General features: G+C 38.5%; 1 protein-coding gene across 1 annotated transcript in view; it reads left to right on the top strand.

Moving 5' to 3' along the window:
• TSC22D1 (TSC22 domain family member 1) overlaps positions 1–18722 on the top strand; it is a 135644-nt gene that overhangs the window by 1756 nt on the left and 115166 nt on the right. The window contains exon 2 of the mRNA XM_007466465.1: positions 11–1385. Within this exon, the coding sequence (XP_007466527.1) occupies positions 11–1385 (1375 nt within the window). The remainder of the gene's footprint in view (positions 1–10; positions 1386–18722) is intronic.

An 18722-nucleotide genomic window follows, 5' to 3' on the forward strand; every position in this document is an offset into this window, starting at 1 on the left:
GCTGCCGTGGTGCAGCAGCCGCCCGCTCCTCCAGGTGTCGCCCTCCCGCAGATGGACTTCAGTAGCGCTGCTCCAGCGGGCATTTCAGCAGTTAGTATGCCACAGAGTATTTCTCAGTCACAGATCTCGCAAGTGCAGTTGCAGTCTCAAGAACTGAGCTATCAGCAGAAGCAGGGTCTTCAGCCAGTACCTCTGCAAGCCGCTCTCAGTGCTGCAGCTGGTATCCAGCCATCACCTGTGAGTGTGGTGGGTGTAACTTCAGCTCTAGGTCAGCAGCCTTCCGTTTCCAGCCTGGCTCAGCCCCAACTGCCGTATTCTCAGGCGGCCCCTCCGGCGCAAGCACCCTTGCCAGGCACATCACCCCAGCAGTTACACTATGGACAGCAGCCGTCGGCTCTTTCCACACCGGTGGCCCCAAGCCACGGCCCATCAGTGACTCCGAATCCTACTTCTGAGTATGTTCAGCAGCAGCCGATTCTGCAAACGGCAGTGTCCTCTGGACAGCCCACTTCTGCGGGGGTGGGAGCAGGAACCTCGGTGATTCCTGTGGCTCAGCCACAGGGCATCCAGCTGCCAGTGCAGCCCGCAGGGGCATCTGGCCAACCCGCTGGCCAGGCGCAGACGGCAGTATCTGCTGTACCTCCTGGCAGTCAAATTGCAAATATTGGTCAACAGACAAACCTACCTACGGCAGCGCAGCAGCCCTCTACCCAAGTCACACCTTCAGTTATCCCGCAAGGTGCTCCTCCGTCTTCACAGGTAGTTCCACCCGCTCAGGCTGCGATTCTTCATCAGGGAGTTCAAGCTAGTGCTTCAAGCCTTCCTCAACAGTTGGTCATTGCACCCCAGAGTACCTTGTTAACTGTGCCTCCCCAGCCGCAAGGAGTAGAGTCAGTAGCTCCAGGAGTTGTTTCGCAGCAGTTGCCTGCGGTTAGTCCTTTGCCCTCTGCTAGCAGTATTTCTGTTACGAATCAGGTTAGTTCAGCTGGGCCTTCTGGAATGCCTTCTGTCCCAGCAAACTTGGTTCCATCACAGAATATAGCACAAGCCCCTGCCACTCAGAATGGTAATTTGGTTCAAAGTGTTAGTCAGCCTCCCTTGATGGCAGCACCTAATATAAATTTGCCTTTGGCGCAGCAGATACCACTAAGTTCTGCTCAGTTCTCTGCACAATCATTAGCTCAGGCAATTGGAAGCCAAATTGAAGATGCCAGGCGCCCAGCGGAACCCTCCTTAGTTGGCTTACCTCAGACTATCAGTGGTGACAGTGGGGGCATGTCGGCAGTTTCCGATGGGAGTAGCGGCAGCCTAGGAGCCTCTGCTTCTCTTTTCCCGTTGAAGGTGCTACCGCTGACGACACCCCTGGTGGATGGCGAGGATGAGAGGTAAGGTCATGCCATGTTTCTGCAGACACTCAGCAGATGCAGAGTTAATCTATTTAGTAGCTATGTATATGCACAAGATCAGTCTAAAGCATTATATATTTCTTCCTTTTTGTATGTGAAACTGCATTTTTCTGGTAAGTTTTCTAGAGCAAGAGTGTTATGGAGGGGTCTCAAACTAGTTGGTCAGGAAGTGGTGTAAGTATTATGTAAACACTATTTGACAGGATAGTTTTTGAGCATTAAGAATAGGTTTGGGAGCACCAAGTGGTTTTGTTATTTATAAAATGGTTTTTAGAGTTACTAGTTTTTGCTGACCCATCTAATAGTTAATCTGTTCTTTTGAGTTACTAAAATCATTATGATCATCTCTTGGGGACGGGAGGGGAGGTTGTGGTTCCCACATTTGTTTCTCCTTTACTGGACAGGACAACCCTTTAAAGTTCTACTGTGTTTGCTCTTAGTCTGTGAAAGATAACGTTAGCTGCTTTTCCTCATCAGATATTACAGGAAAGATGACCTGAGCTGGGTTATACAGGTTGCCCTCAAACTAATTGACCAACTTTTGTGTACTTATCTAATGGTCGTTTCATTGGAACAGTAAAGGAATGGGAATCTTAAAAAGTGTTTCGTGGGGTAGGAGGCCATACACTCTTAAAAATAACCAGATTTATCGTCGATAGTAGTATGCTGTGCATTTTTCCTTTTGCATAGTGGATCAAGGTGGTAGCCATTTTAAAGGGTAAAGAAACAAAGTCTTGGAGGGTTGGATTTATAGAGACATGAAACCAACTTTGCGCTCCTACAGTCTACTCCACCTGTTCTCTTCTCTTACCAAAAAAATACATAAAGCCTAAAGTACATTACTGAACCAGCGTTTTCTTAATTGGATTGGAAATAATGTGATAATCATGTTTATTGAATCAAATTGTGTCTTTGAAGCTGGCTGGCTAGAAAAAGTTGTGAAATCTCTCATGCTACTACATGGCTTTAAACTAAGTTGATTTTTAAAGGAATGTTCTTTTCACAAATTTGCCAGTCTGTGACTAACCTTGATCAAAATAATACAGGAGTTATGACAAAGGCTATTCATTTTCACTGTGGAACTTTGAATAAGCTTGAAAGATACTTAATTATTTTAGTATTAGTTGGAGATTTTTGAGATTGAACTTTTATCAAACCAGTTGGAACATTTACATTCAAAATGTATAGCTGTGGTTTTCCCTTTGGAAATATTGAGCATATTTCAAAAGAATTGCAGTTTTAGAAAAGCAAAGGCCTGATGTTTCAGTGAGGTTTTCATGTTTTTTTGTTTTTTTGTTTTTTAGTTACTTAAAAGATATAAGGTAAAGGCATGATTAATTGAAATAATTTAAAGTCTTTCAAGATTTTTATTATTTTTCTAAGTCATATAATTAAAATCTCATTACCTAGCCAATGTATTCTGTATCATGTGTACAAAACTGTACATTAAAAGATAGACCTCTTCTAGGAGGTGGTTTCCTTAAGAGTCCTATTATAATTATTGTTAAACCCTTAAATGTATCAAATCATGCTAATACTTATCTGTAATTTTAAAGAATTATTTACCCCAAATATTAATAAGTTCTAAATTTAAAGAGTGTGATCTGAGTAAAGCCCACGGGTACATTATGTGGATGCTAAATTTAGAGAAATAAAAGATGGGTCAGATACACAAATGAAAGCCACAAATTTTGAATTCAAACCTGCCATGATTTTTGCTAATTACTGTTTGTGGTCTCCTGGCATGACTTTCTCCTTTTTTGTTTTCCTCCTGGTGGTGGGGCATGATAGAGCTTTCCACAACATGCTGTTCCAGATGATTAAAGTCAAGAGACTTTACAGCTAGGTTTTTAACTGTAGAGATAGAGTCCCCGTTTAAGATATTACTACAAAATTAATTTTTCCATATAGTAACTGAGAGGAACATTAATTAGGGGCAAATTATGTAGGAAGGTTTGAAATTAAAGGGACAAAAACAGATACTGAGAAATATGATTAAATATTGGTATAAAGTAACTTGAGTTGACTGTACCTGTTCTGAATGAGCTACATATTTGAGCCTTTGTTAACATCAAAGTCAAGTCGTCAAAACCAGAAAATTTCTTTTCAGAGGTATCCTTTAAATTCTGAAAAATCAAAATGACCCCTAAAACACCTGTAAAGGTCAGATAGGGTAAATTTGTATATTATTTTCTTTGTGCTTTCCTGCAGATTATTTCTTTTATCACTGTAGTTTGGAAAAAGAAATGTTTCATTTAAATTGGTTCTTGGAAGGGAATTTGAGAATATCTGCAAGAGAAAAAAGTGATAATGAGTTTCTATTTATTTAAAGTGTTTTTTACTTTTTCTTCCCACGTTAGTTTCTGTGTCACTTGTGTCTTCTGGGCTTGGTCACCTATTAGTCTCCCATAGGAGAAAAGAGTACATTGTAATTTCAGTATTACAACTTAGAAAACACGTTAACAATAAAACTTTTGGATGGTAGGACAAATGAAGATTCGTTGTTCTTTAGTCATCTTTTGAAATAATATTCTAACACTTCAAATTTTAAAATATTTCTAACACATGTGGAGAAGACTGAAGATTAGAAACATGGATCAGGCATGAAGATATGTATCTAGATTTTTAAAAATCATTCTCATTAAAAAGTTCTTAATGTCTCACGTTAACCTTTAATGTGAACTTATTTTTACAACACAGGGAAGTTACAGGTATTTCACACAGATGTATAGTCTTTAGTGTTTTCTGATTGTTAATACAGCCTCTTCTGTGAAATTAATTGGTCAAACTTCTATTCATCCTTCAGGGCTCAGCTCAGATGTTCCCTCTGAAGCAGTCTCTTCACCCAGGGAATGTTGTTTCCTTAGCCCTTTTTAGTGTTCCTCTATTCAAGGCACTGCACACATTCAGTTTGAATTATGTTTACCCATTTTCCCCAAAAGACTGTGAGTTCCTCAAGGGCAAGAGCTAAATCTTTTTTGAATGGATTAATGAGCAGACCTTTCTCTGCTTTTTCTATCATGATTTAAAATTTGTATTGTCTCTCACCTTAAGCACAACTGTTCAGGTTGTAGGATCATATAGTTATATGCAACAAAGTGAAAAGAAATGAATGAAAATACTTGCTTTTTCTACCTCTTTTGCCTTTTCATACCTTGAGGTGAATTGATATCTATCTTTTAAATGCAGTGCCTGTTACAGAGTTGGCCCTCGTGTTTACTAAAGAGGAATGAGTTTTCTTATCAAGTAGGAATAATACTCATTTTGCCTACTTCTTAGGATGGTAGCATCAGATAAAATACTTTAACTGTAAAATACTAAATTATAAGTTTTAATTTTTATTTAGGTTGTATCTCCACAGTTTAAAGAGCCAAATAGTTTACATGGTTATCAAAACAAACAAAAGCTTCCTGCCTGCTTCATTTCCCAGAAGCAATCACTTTCACCTCTTTTTGATGATGACTGTGATATTTACCTCCTAGTCTCTAACTGCTTGTATTGCTACTAGATGTGCAACATAGCCAGGTGGTTAGGAGCATGGACCCTGGAAGTAGACTGCTTAGGTCTGATCCATCCTCTACTGTTTACTAGCTGCTTAACCTCGCTGTGCCTCAGTTTGCTCATTTTAAAAAGTGAGGAAAATAGTACCTACCTCATAAGGTTGTTGTAAGAATTCAGTGCATTTGCAAAGCCCTTAGAACTGTTTCTAACTCATATGCCCTATATATGTGTGTGTGTCAAATAAAATACTCCTTACTTTTTTTTTTTTTTTTTTTTTTTTTTTTTTTTCTTGCGTTATGCGGGCCTCTCACTGTTGTGGCCTCTCCCGTTTGCGGAGCACAGGCTCCGGATGCGCAGGCTCAGTGGCCATGGCTCACGGGCCCGGCCGCTCCGCGGCATGTGGGATCCTCCCGAAACGGGGCACGAACCCGCGTCTCCTGCATCGGCAGGCGGACTCTCAAGCACTGCGCCACCAGGGAAGCCCCTCCTTACTTTTTTTAAATACATTTCCTTCTTTCTTTTTTTTTTTTTTGGCTGCATGGGGCCTTTGTTGCTGTGCGCAGGCTTTCCTTAGTCACGGTGCTCGGGCTTCTCATCGCCGTGGCTTCTCTTGTTGCGGAGCCGGGCTCTAGGCGCGCGGGCTCAGTAGTTGTGGCACATGGGCTTAGTTGCTCTGTGGCATGTGGGATCTTTCCGGACCAGGGCTCGAACCCGTGTCCCCCGCGTTGGCAGGTGGATTCTTAGCCACTGTGCCACCAGGGAAGTCCATCCTTGCTTTTGTTTTTGGCTTTATTAACTTCTTGAGTAGAAAATGAAGATTAACTTTGTCATGACCTACTCAGCTGGTCCTCCTTCCTCCTGGTCCCCCCTCCTCTTAATAGTTATGATTGCATCACTATTGATTATTCATTGTTCTCGTAAAATATGATTACTTTTCCTATCCTGTCTAATGTCCTGCACTTGCCTCCCTCCTCCCACCCCAGCCATCTGGTATGTGTGGTACACTTATATCTATATTTCTGTATACTATTTAGCATTGAGAAATGTTAGTGGGTTCCCCCACCCCAAGGTTTCATCTGTCATCATCTGTTTCCTGCAAGTTGCCTTTCTCCCCATTTTTGTATGTTTTGGGCTTAACCTTTTATGATAGAGCCTTTCTTCAGATGTCTGGCAATTCTTGGTCCTCTGCTTGTACTTAAGTGTAGGAGACTAAAGAGCTGGTAAGAAGTTCTCAATGTGACTTGCTGACTGTTAGCTTTACCATAGGGTGATTTGGCTGGAATTCATTGTCTCCACCCACCTGGCCCCCCCCTAATTTTCTCTGTAGTAATCACTGATTCATCATTTCATCAAAATGTCCCTTGAGATGTTCAGACATATCAGGTACTGTTATCAATTTTATCTTCCTGAGGAAGTCTCTCTCATATTTCTCTGAGCCTCATTCTGGACTGATTGCCTTTTAGACTTGGTATGCAACTATTAATATTTGTGGGATTCCTTTCACTGTCTTCTGTGATTGGATCTCCATTTTCCAGTGACTCATGTCATTATTCATTCTTGGCTCACTTGATGTTTTAAAATGGCTTTAGCTTACCCTGTTACTTGTTTGATTCTTCGGTTAGGTAAAGAATACTGGATTGGAAATTGTATTATTTTATAATTTTGCTCCGTGGCTTTCTAGCTTCCACTTTGCTTTTGTGAAGTTTGAAGCCATTCAGATTCCTTATATATATTACATGTGACCTGTGTGTATGTGTTTTGTTTTTTCTTTTTTTCCCCTATACTCTTGTTTATTCTCTTTCCATCCCTTCTCTCTTTCTTTTAAATCTGAAAGCTTTTAAAATTGTATCTGTTTTTAAGTGTTCTGAAATTTTATGATGATGGGTTCTTATGTGGGTTTCGTTTCATTCAGGGTGCTGAGTACTAGAGTCCCCTTTCAGTCTGGAAACATCTTTTAATTCTGGGACTTTTTCTTGAATGAGGTTGTTGATTATTTCTTTCCAATTTCTTTTTTCTTTCTCAAACTCCTTTTATTGGGATAATGGACCTGCTTGACCAGTCTTCTAATTTTCTCATATTTTCTTTCCTATTTGCCATGTCTTTTTCTTTTTGCTTTACTTCTACTGAGTTTCCATCTATTATCATGTATTTGATTTCCAAGAGCTTTTGTCTTTGGTCCTTTTCAATAATATCTGTCCTGTTCTAGTAACAATAGTACTTTTTCTTAGCTGTCTGATCCCTGTGTGATCTGTGTCCTCCAGTTTTAGCTTTCTTAGTTTTTATTTGTTCGGCCTTTATCTTTTGTGCTATAGCCTTTCCTTAGATGGTGGTTGTGTGTGAGAGTAGGGGAGTAAAATGCCGATTCAAAATTCTGAGAGTCTCGTTAGCTTTGCTTTATGGTCACCTGGCAGAGCATCCCTGTATATGTCTCTTCAGTCAGCTTGTTTTCAGTATGTTCTCCTGCATACTGTTGTGCCTCATTTCCTCAGTCCTGGGATCTTGTGTTTTATATTCACCAGACAATATATTTTCAGTTTTTTGTTGGGGCTGGGGAGGGGCCGTTGGGATTTGTAGGGCTGGTTGCTTCTAAAAGAGACTTTTAAACAATCGTCCTTATTTTAAGCACTCTCTCTCTCTCCCACATCCCACTTCAGATGTATGTGGTACTGCCAATTCCTGAGTCTTTTGGGGATTTTACAGTTTAAATTGGGTTTGTTCTTGGCTTTCCCCACTGTTTGCTAGAGATTTGATTTCCTAGTGTTTGCTAAATAAGTCATTTGTCACTCAACCATCTGCTTTCCAGCTTCCAAATTTTTGTTGCTATTGTCTTTTCTACCCGTTCTCTCAGTTTTTGTGGGTTTATGGCTTTATATCATAAAAAATTCCTTTTCTGTGATTTCAGTGGGGTTTTTAGGAAAGGAGTGTAAAATAGATGTGCATTTAACATTACACATCTATTTCAGTTGTAGAATATTGCACTGTTAAATGTAAAGAATGATACTAATTTTAACAATTCACACTCCAAGATTTGATCTATAACTAGTACGTAAATTTTGAGTGGAGTTGCTTGGCTTATATTCAGCAGAAATAATAATGGCATATAACTTGGTAGTTCAATTCACAGAAGTGATTAAGAATGTTAGGATTAGATTCAGTTAATATTTGTTGTCACATTTAACCACTCAACAGCCTTGTGAATTAAGTTTTTTTTCTAATTTACTGGTGAATAGACTGAAGCTTATTTAGTTTATTAGAGAAGCCAAGTAAGCTGTGTCAGGTTATATACATAACAGTAAACAGTAGGATTAAAAGCCATTTTTCCAATTCAAAATCTGGCGCTGTTTCTACTACTCATAAAGCCAACAGGGAGGTAAGGGTGGTGCCCATAAGTAATAATAGAGTGGCTGAAAACCCGAAAAAGGGCAGGCTTTATTGACTTGTGTATTAGTACAAATAATGGGATTGTCATAGAACATACCAACATTTACGTATGAGCCCTTGGTGAGAAAAAAGTGGGTAAAGTCGTAAGAGTGGTGTACCTGGAATACAGTAGACAGACATGTTAAATGAATTAATTTTAACATTTTTGGGGGAAGTTGTATGAAAATTATCTCTTCAGGAAAACCATTTTAATTTTCTAATAATTTAAATTCTGTCTTTGTAACATTGACTTCAGAATTGCAAAACATGTAGATTTTATTTCTTATTTAGAAAGTTCAATTTAAAAATATGAAACTGCAGAGCATGCCCTGTTCTGGTGCGACAATATCAGAGCCCTGGTTGGTTTTTGCTGTGTCACCATGCCGTTAGGTTTTAATGTCATGGTAAGAATATGCTTTAATGGCTTATTAAAATAAATTACATGAGGGAAAAAAATAATAAAGGTTGTTTACATTATTTGAAAAGAATGATCTATAATGTTTTGGATTCCAGGTTGACTTTTTTCCTAGTCTCACGTATATTCAAATGTCCCACTTGCCCCAGCCCTTCACTTCCTTACTAGTCATCTTGACCTGAAAATCTTACTTGACCTTTCAGTCTCAGTAGGTCTAGTTGACCTTTGTTTTCCTTCCTTGAAACACCCGCTCTCTTTTGCTTTCAGTGATAAACTGCTTAGTTTCTTCCCACCTTTCTGGCCACTCCTTTTCATTCTCCTTCAGTTCAGCTCCTCTGTCAGACTCTCAACATTGGAGTTTGTTTGGATTTGAGTCCTCTTCCCACCTACTGCCTTTTCCCTTTTCCCTTGGTAATCTGCTGTTCCATGGTCTGTATGCTCTCAACTCCTGAATGCATATCATAGCCCACACTTCTCTTCTTAGCTCTAGACTGCTGCGGTCCTCTGCCTTCCTGTTATCTCTGCTTATATTCTCACAGCCTCTCAGTCTCAGCAGATCATAAACTTAACCTCTTCATTACTTACCCTCTCAAATTTCTCTTTCAGTCGTGCTCATTTTAATAAATATTTCTTACTCTAGTTCTTCACGTTAGAAACCTGAGTCGTTCTTGATAGCTTCCTTTCCCCCACCCTCTGCATTCTGACCATTACATTCTGAATATATCTTGACTTTATCTTTTCTTTCCCCATCTGTGTTGCCACCACTCTAGTCTAAGGTAACATAGTCAGCTCTTAAAGCCCTACAGTAGCTTCCTCACCAGCTTCCTGCATACACTCTTGCCTTTCTCTGATTTTATGTCTTGTAGTCAGAGTGATGTTCTTAAAACGGAAGGCTGTTCGGGTCTCTCACTTGCCCCCAAACCCCTGAAGCCTTCCCATTTCTTGTAAGGTAATTACATTTCGCTTTTGCTCACTTCTGGCCTCACCTGCCACTTTCTCCCTCCCTTTCTGTGTCCCAGCTGCCTCCTTTCGATTCCTCGGGTTGCCATCCTTTCTTGCTCTCTCCTCCAGGCTTTGGCGTGCGCTGTGTCACCTTCCCTCCATTCCTCCTTAAGCCTCACTGTCACTTTGAGAGGCCTTCTGTGACATACCAACCTAAACTTAGGTTCTTTGTTAACACTGTTTAAGATCACCTTGTTCTTTTATAGTGCTAGTACAGTTTGTATTGTATAATTAGTTTTTGTTTTGGGGGATTATCTGTTTGATGATTTTAAGCTTCATGAGCAGAGATGTTTGGTTTGCTACTATATATCCAAAGTGTATTTCAGTGCCTTACAGTAGGTAGTCAGTAAAAATCTGCTTAATGGATAACTGAAGAAAAAAATTTTTGATATTGGCATAAGTTCAGCTTCTTTTTAAAAACACTATTATGATATATTTGAAAGTTAAATAAGTTCTTTATAGATCATGTGTTATCACTATTTTCTCCTTTAATAGAGATGATTGAGAATTGATTACTTTTTTGCTGTATTTTGAGCAAAAAGCAATGCTTAGTTGCTGCTTTTAACAAGCATTGTATGTTTATTTTGTATTTACATATGTTTATGACAGTAAAAGTTCTCCAACTTGAATAAAACAAAAAACCCCACTTATTTCTAAATTAGAATGTCAGTATTCTTATCTCCTTTTGACTGGTTCCGCTATTTAGCGTAAGTGATTCTCAAATATGTAAGTATTACCTTGGAAGTTATTTGCAGTTTCAGCTGTTTAAAATATAAGCATTTAACTGGTGAAATGCCACTTGTTTGTATTAAAGGAGTTTTCTTTGTTAGACAGTTTAGTAAGCATTGAGTTAATCACTTGTTTAAAATTCCTAACTGATCTGTTTTACTTATGGTCGTTGTAGTGACAACAAGTAATTGTTACTAAACTAGTAAGTTATGGATTCTATGAAGGGAAGAGAACCATGGAAGAGATTTGGCAGTGGTTAGAATTAGCAGTAATTTTAATTGATTATATATGGGTATTAAATGGGAGTAAAAAGTGTTAAGATATGAGGCCTTTACTTTTAAGGTTGGGGTAATTACAAACAGAAGGGAAATAGAGAATCTGATGTTGTAGTGGGGTGACCATCAGAGGCTAGTTCTGAGAGTCTTTAAATGTCGTCATATTCTTTTTGTGGACATACCAGTGTTAGACCTTGTTTGGCTTAAAACCATATTTGTGTTGACTGGGGAGATTTCCTGTGGCTTGATCTTATTAAAGAATTAACTTTAGGTCGTGGTGAATGGTATTGCCTTTTCTCATTCACTGAGCCATAGGGTAAAGGGTACTCTTGAGCTTCATGGGGATAAGACAGATGAGATAGCATCTTATTTTCCCAGGTATCCCAGATTATTGTTGTAATATCAGGTCACTACTTAAGTTGAGGAACTCTTGATACTCTGTGTGCATGCCTGAGTGTTCCTTTTTTGAGTAAATTGTAGGTGGATGGACTGATTATAAAATTACTCATTGTTGATAAGATTTCATTCTCTCCCAGCTCACCTAGTTATCTAATTTCTTTGGTTGTTAGGGTTAGTGTATATTTATATGGTAACAAACAGCATACTGACTAGTTAGGAACATATAAACGTACAACTGAAATACTATCTAGCGTTAATTTTTTGCTAGCACATGGCTGTGATAAATTTCTAGTGGTGATAGTAATAAAACCTGCCTCTTGTATGATTGCGGGGGGGGGGGGGGTTAAACAAAACTCTGAAATAGATTATATACTCTTGAGTCATAGCAGCCCTAAATTTTTTTGTTTTTTTTTTCAGGACTTTTTTGGCTGCGTTGGGTCTTCGTTGTTGCTTGCAGGCTTTCTCTAGTTGCAGCGAGTGGGGGCTGCTCTTCATTGTGGTGCGCAGGCTGTTCATTGTGGTGGCTTCTCTTGCTGCGGAGCACGGGCTCTAGGCGTGCAGGCTTCAGTAGTTGTGGCACGCAGGCTCAGTAGTTGTGGCGCACGGGCTTAGTTGCTCCACGGCATGTGGGATCTTCCCGGACCAGAGCTTGAACCCGTGTCCCCTGCATTGGCAGACGGATTCTTAACCACTGAGCCACCAGGGACACCCATGTCCTAAAATGGACAGGATGCTTTTGTTCCATTTTCACAGGGGAAGAAACTGAGTCTTGGGTTCATTTATTCTGTCAGTAATTAAATATTGAGTTCCTGCCATGTGTCGTATGCTGTTTTTAGCTTTTCCTGGACAGACTACAACAATTTAGTAATAATAGTAGTAGTAATAGTTGTAGTAGGAGTAGTTGAAAATTATGGTACTCGTTATATGCTTGTTCTAAGCACTTTACATATATCAACTTGTTTAATTCTCAGAACAACCTTATGAGGTGTAAGTACCATTATTATCCGCATTTTGCAGGTAAAGAAATTGAGGGATAGAATGATTAAGTGATATTCAAGGTCACATAAGTGGGAGCTGGCGTTTAAATCCAGTCAGTCTGGGTCTAGATTTTGTGCTCTTGATGACTTCTGTGCTCTGCTGCCTCCATAGGATATGATCAAAACCAAGGTGTTCTGACTGTTGTTTCCTACACTGGAAGGCCCTGGGAGCTGCAGATATTCAACTCATTATATCCTCAGATACTCTTGTTTTGATCTTGGAAGTTCGGGTAGGGACGCTCCTCTCGTTCTTGTACTCCAGAACGTAACTAAGCTCCTTGCGAGTAAGGATGTTACCCATCTGTTTTTGCCTCTGTATTTCCACTGCATGCAGTATAACCTGATTCATGGTATGTTCTGAAATATTTGTTGAATAAGTGAGTGCAGACGTGTGGCAAAAACGTACCCCACAATCATCTGGGAAAGGGATATGATTATTGCCAAATACTTTGCCATCCTGTTAGCATTATTGCATAGCGGTTTTGATGGGAGTAAGGTTCAGTTCTTCTCGGATATGTTACTGTACCTATTACATTAAGTTCTCTGTCTCCCCCTCACTGGCCTATCAGATGGGTATATTTATTGAGTAGGTACTAGGTGTAAATCATTATATCTACTAATGGTGTGGGCACAGATGTAATCTAACGTGGTTCTTGTTCTCAAGCAGTGTATGCTACATATACATGGGGAAATTATAAGAGCTAAATAACACTTTTAAACAACATGAAATCAATGAATCGATATTTTGAGCTGGAAATCTTGATCCCATTCAACTTTTGGCTTATCGGTAGAGGAGCAAGTTCAGAGAGGCTACGTGAATTCCTGACGGTGCTACAAAACGTTTCTCAGACTGTAACTGGAACGCTAGCCTCCAAAATGACACAGGAAATTGCATTCAGAGTTCACAGATGGGATAGAATTGACCTTTGGTAGGTTAGGAAAGCAGTGTTGTTTGAACTGACTTTTCAGAAGTCTTGAGTTGAAGGAGAAAGTTTGAGGCAGGAGAGGGTTAGTGAAAATGGGAGGAAATTAGGAGAACCGTCGGGGAATAATTAAGGCAACAGTTGGGCTTAATGGGGTGAGTTAAGAAGGTGAAAGGAAGTGACTGAAGATTAAATTGGGGAGTGATTTTGCCCTCACCACTTGCCAGCTAACTGATGTTCAGGGAAAATTAGTACCAAAGGAATCCGTAATGTGGACTGGAGTGGGGGTGCGCTCGGAACAGGGAGGAGAACTTAGGAAGTTATGTTTTTCTGTTATTTGTCAACGAATGAAAGAAAGAAATTAGGGGGGGAGTGATTTCCACTGTAAAACGATTCGGTACAGGAACGCCTTGCTTAGCAAAACTTCTCAGTTTATACGAATACTGTATTCACCCTCCTACCTTCTCTTCCCTTGAAGCAATGTTTTGTTTCTCTTGTGTTGAAAACGAAACAAAAAATAACCTAATTTCCCAGGAAAGCTATTATCTATAGCTGCAATTTTAAAGGTCTGAGGATAAGTGGTTATAACCTTCAGGTAGGATTTTTGGCAATTTAATCTTTTCATATGGCTTATCTGTGTCTATAATCCAAAGCAGATGTGTCCCAAAAATATTTAGTAGTGAATAGAAATCCAGGTGAAGGTGAACTAAGTATTTAGGATTGGTTCTTTTCTTTAGTGATCGTAGCTGCTTTCTTTTTCATACTAACCAGGTTCCATTGCCAGTCTCTTCCAGGCATTGGAAAGAGGTGGAATTATTTCTTCCTATCTCCTGAGCACTCCTAGGTCTCTACCAAAAGGGAAATGGTGGAGATTTATTTAAATGAGAAAAGCATTAATGCTATCATTGACAATAAATGTGAGTAATTTGATTATTTTACTGACATTTAAAGTGCCGCAAAACTTACTCCTTTATGTCTTGGTGCATTGTTTCATTTTGCTTGCCATTTAAAAAATTCGAGACTATATACATGTATGTGTGGGTACACATACAAAGGAATGTAATTTTTTAAAGGGATGTTTTAAAAATGTCCTTAGATTACAGAATCTCCTGGGTATTTGAAAGGATGTAATTTATTGACTGTATATGCATAGCACTCTTTATATCCTTAAGGAGGGCCTACGTTGAATTTAAGAATAAGTGTTATGTGTATATATACGTATACATATACATGAAAGGAAAAGATAACACGTAACAGATTCAATTTATATTACTCTTCTATTTCTGGTCCTTTGTGTCAAGTTTTCTCACTCATTTATAATTTATGGTATCTTAGAGTATTTATATCTATCTATGTAAGCTTCTTGAAACATTTTAGGGAATGACTTGGGATAGAAAGCCAATAAATGGGAAGAGTATGGCAAGGTAGAATATGGTGTGTCATAAGAGATCCAATAAAGCAGTATTGGGAGACAGAAGGTAAAGATCACATGCTTTTGAGGAGGTGACATTTGAGAGAAGTTTGATAGCCATGGGGATTAGTAAGAAGTCACTTTAGTGGAGAAAACATACCAAAAAGGTTCAAGGTACGGGGAGTATTTATAGAAGAGAACACAGGACATAGTCTAAGTTGGTAAGAGACAGTGTCTGTATACAGGAATGTAGAAGACAAGGCTAACGTTGAAACGCCTTAATTACAGGCAGGATTGCGAAGTTTGGACTTAATTGGACTTGGAATGGAGAACGCTTCTTGTTTTTGTATAGTGGCCTGATCAGCGCTGTGTTTTAGGAAAGTGCTGACCTTACTTTGGATGTCTAGTTGCTTCCTTCCTTAATGGGGTATGAGAAGTTCAGTAATTCCTTTTCTGTCACTGGTGGAAATGAAGGCACATTTTCTTTGTGGTTGTAATCTGAGGTGATGGTTTGAGCCAGTGACCTTGGCCTCATTAAGAAAGCTAAGAAGGTAAGGACCCAGTCCACACATGGTAACACTCCACTTTATCCAGAGTGGATAACCTAATCCTTTAGACACAGCTCTGGCTTCCAAAACTGCTTGAAATTGCCATCACAAAGTAAAGCTATGTGTTTTTTTTGGTTTTGTTTTTTCCCTTACTGTTTTTGCATAGCATTTCTGGTCCTTTTTAGACTTTTTTTTCAAGTCTTATGTTTTACTAGCTTTATTATTTTAAAGCAGATGAGGGGAGGAGAAGGGGAAAAAAAGGGGATTCGGAGGCATGTAAGGTGACATTGGGAAGGTAGCAGTTTATAGCCTGACAGCAAGGTAGGAGTTAGAAATTTTAAGAAAACCCCAAAGAAATTTGATATGGTATTGAATGTCCACCAGTTGAAAGTTAGATTATGTTTTGTATATTATTTTAAGGAAGCATGAACACGAATGCATTCCCAGTGGTGTTAACTACTGAGCTATGTATAAGTATAAAGAGAGTATTTTTAGTTGTCTGCCTCCATTGTATCATTTAACCATCAACAAATGAATATACTGCTCCATGTTGCTTTTTTCCTATCCTAAAGTAAGGGCAAGTGTTTCATGTTTTCCTAGCTTTCAGGCTGGTAAGGTTATTCTATAAGAAATTCATAATGTGTTATAAATAAATGTTAGACCGCTACAGATAGAAATTAGAATATTTCCAGTAGTAAAATTAGAAGTCCCTAATAGATGCTAAGATTGAAGTAATTATTATTAATGATTTGTAGTTTTAGTGAAATTACTGATGAATAAGTGACATACAGTTACCTGTTCTGTATGAGGTATTGTATAGATACCTACTTACTAGTTATTTTGCTATAATATTACCCCCCCTGAGTTTTTCCTTTGAAATATCTTCATTACCTTTCTCAACACAGTAAATCAAGTAATTGTATCAAGGAAAGCTGATTTCTCATTTCAGATGTTTTTAATCTCTTTTTTTTAGAAATGGATAACCCAAACCACTTACTTTCTTTCATAAGGAAGTTTTTGTTTATGCTTAATATGGTTTTGTTTGCTTGGTTGTGTCCTTTTAGACAGTTTTGTTTTGGTATTTTCAACAATGACAAGGATTCTCTTTCTGTTGAGGGAAATACTCTCATGTTTTAAACATTACTTTTGAAAGATGGTATTCAGTGACACTTATATTAGCCAATTTATTTTGGAAGAAATGCTGCTTTGTAGTTACCGTTTTTGCTTGGTTTTTGTTTCTTCAAGTGCATTGTTTTGGGTGCAACATGGTGAGGCGAATTGAGTGAATGCCTGGTTTTGGCTATAGTGCTGTCCGCTGATCATGTGCTAATGAGCCATCACATGTCTGGGTCTTTCCTTCTCTTCCTGTTTTAAAAGGCTTGATCACTGTACAGTTTGTCTTAACTTCTCTTTCAGAGTCAAGCATGGTGCCATGTCTTGTCTTTGGTGGAGGTTCCATAATATCGCAGAATTTTGAAATAAGGGATTGGACTGATTCCTAAGCTGTTCTTTATCTTCATTGTGTTATTCTCCTCTTTGGGGATCTACCAAACGTTATTTGCCAGTTATTCTCTTATATGACATCAGGATTTATATGTCTGTACACTGGATATATTTTATTATTAGGAATTTTACCTATTTTGAGGTTCCGGGGAGGAAGGGTGGATCCAGAATGAGGAGGGTAGGTAAGTCCAAACTAGGTATCGTAACTAGTTTTCTGCCTCCATTCTTGAATCCCGTAATAATAAACCACGAAACTTCATCCCAGTCCTTTTAGGAACAAGTATATTTAATGCTTATTGAAGGTAAATAATATTGGGATTAGCAACCTCTTTAACTCTTCTTTTTTGTAAATTTGTATAAAATTGATGATAAATTCATTGGGAACCTGAGGATTAGACGACAGATCATTCTAAGATTTCTTTCAGTGTATTACTGGCTGATACATTACTGTGGGTGAAATATTGTCAAGTAGCTCGGTCACGTAACTACTAAGTGATGGAGCTAGTATTCTACTAGGTGATTTGATTCCAAAGCTTGTACCACTTGGCTCTCTGTATCCGTGGGTTCTGTGTCCATGGATTCAACCATTCTCTGGTCGGTTGAATCTGAGGATGTGGAATCCACAGATGGGAAGGGCCAATAGTATTGATAGTACTGTGGATTTGGTATCCACAGGTGGTCCTGGAACCAATTTCCCCGTGGATACCGAGCAGTGACTGTATTCTGAAGCATTTTGGAGGTTGCCATGGCCCACTGATAACGCAGCAAGAGGTGACAGTGGACAACTATGAAAAACAGTCCTTAGCCTGCGAGTATGGAGCCATTTATTTGGCCTTAGACGCTTCTCGTTGGTTCCTCACTGTGGTGCAGTGGCTTGGTGCTCCTGTTGACATCCTCGCAATCTGAATTTAGTTGTTTTATTCTCGATACATTTTCTATTCAAAATGATTAAATTTTCCATGTTTTTGCTGAAGAATAAACTTTTAATTTGGAAAATCTGCTTAAGTGGCATCCAATTTCTGAATAATAAATTGATATAAAGTTTTAGGACATGAACATTTCAGTAAATCAGACTGGTAGCCTTCCATTGGTCTCAGTGAGCTTTAAGTGTTATAAGCTGTTGATACTTAGGTTATTTTTGTTTGTTTCATGTTATCAAATTACATTACAGTACTTTTTAAAGTAGAAAACTCGCTTCAATCAATTCAATCATAATAGCACATTGTGACTCAGATCTTTAATTCTGTACAGTTACAGCTTAGATTCACACATCATATGTTTATTATTGGAACAAGAAAATGCTAATTTACATGAAGGTTTTTATATTAAGTTGAAAAACAGGATTTATCTAGTCTTTTCGCTCATTAACCTAGAAGGGGAAGTGTATTTTTTTTAAATCTGAGACAATTGTATTACGTGTTAATTCAAAGTTTTTATAGTAGAGCTGCTTTCCTTAATTTTTATTATATTTTTCCTGATTTATTTACAAACATTGGAACTATAGAAAGAAGCAATTGGAATTTTTTTTGAATTGTAATTGACAGTAAAGGTTTATCTTAAAGGATATAGTAGCTTAATTAATCATTTAATAGTAATGTAGTATAAATCTCACATGTTCCGTAATTTTACTTTCCAGTAAGATGAAATAGCGAAAAGCTGCTGAAAGTCAGTAATTTTCACATCTTGTACGGTTGATTGCATTTCTAGACATTTTACTTACTGACATGCTTTCAACAGCCTAAAAAAAAATCTGCCACTCTTCCCAATCCATGAGGCAGTCACACTGAAGAGAGAGTGTTTTAAAGTGAGGTTACCATTGTGAAATGGATAGGCTAACTAACAGACTCACTTTGGGATTTTTCTTTATGTAAAGGTTTAGTTATGTTTCCAGTTATATTCAGATTCTTAGCCCATGAGGATCTACCAGTAGCTTCAGTTAGCTTTTTAAGACATCGATCCAATATGCAAAATCAAAAACAAGTAGACACATTGGCCTAACAAAAACCTAGTTGTGCTATATTTGGGCTTATGAATATGTGACCTAAATGCCATTGATACCAATGGTCTGAGTTAGAGGCTCAAAACATGAATAGGGGAGAAAAAAACAGAGAAATAGAAAGGTAGTAGAAGACCATTAAAGGGGATGGTAGGGA

This window comes from Lipotes vexillifer, unplaced genomic scaffold (assembly GCF_000442215.2).
Source record: "Lipotes vexillifer unplaced genomic scaffold, Lipotes_vexillifer_v1.1 scaffold384, whole genome shotgun sequence".
NCBI lineage: Eukaryota > Metazoa > Chordata > Mammalia > Artiodactyla > Lipotidae > Lipotes > Lipotes vexillifer.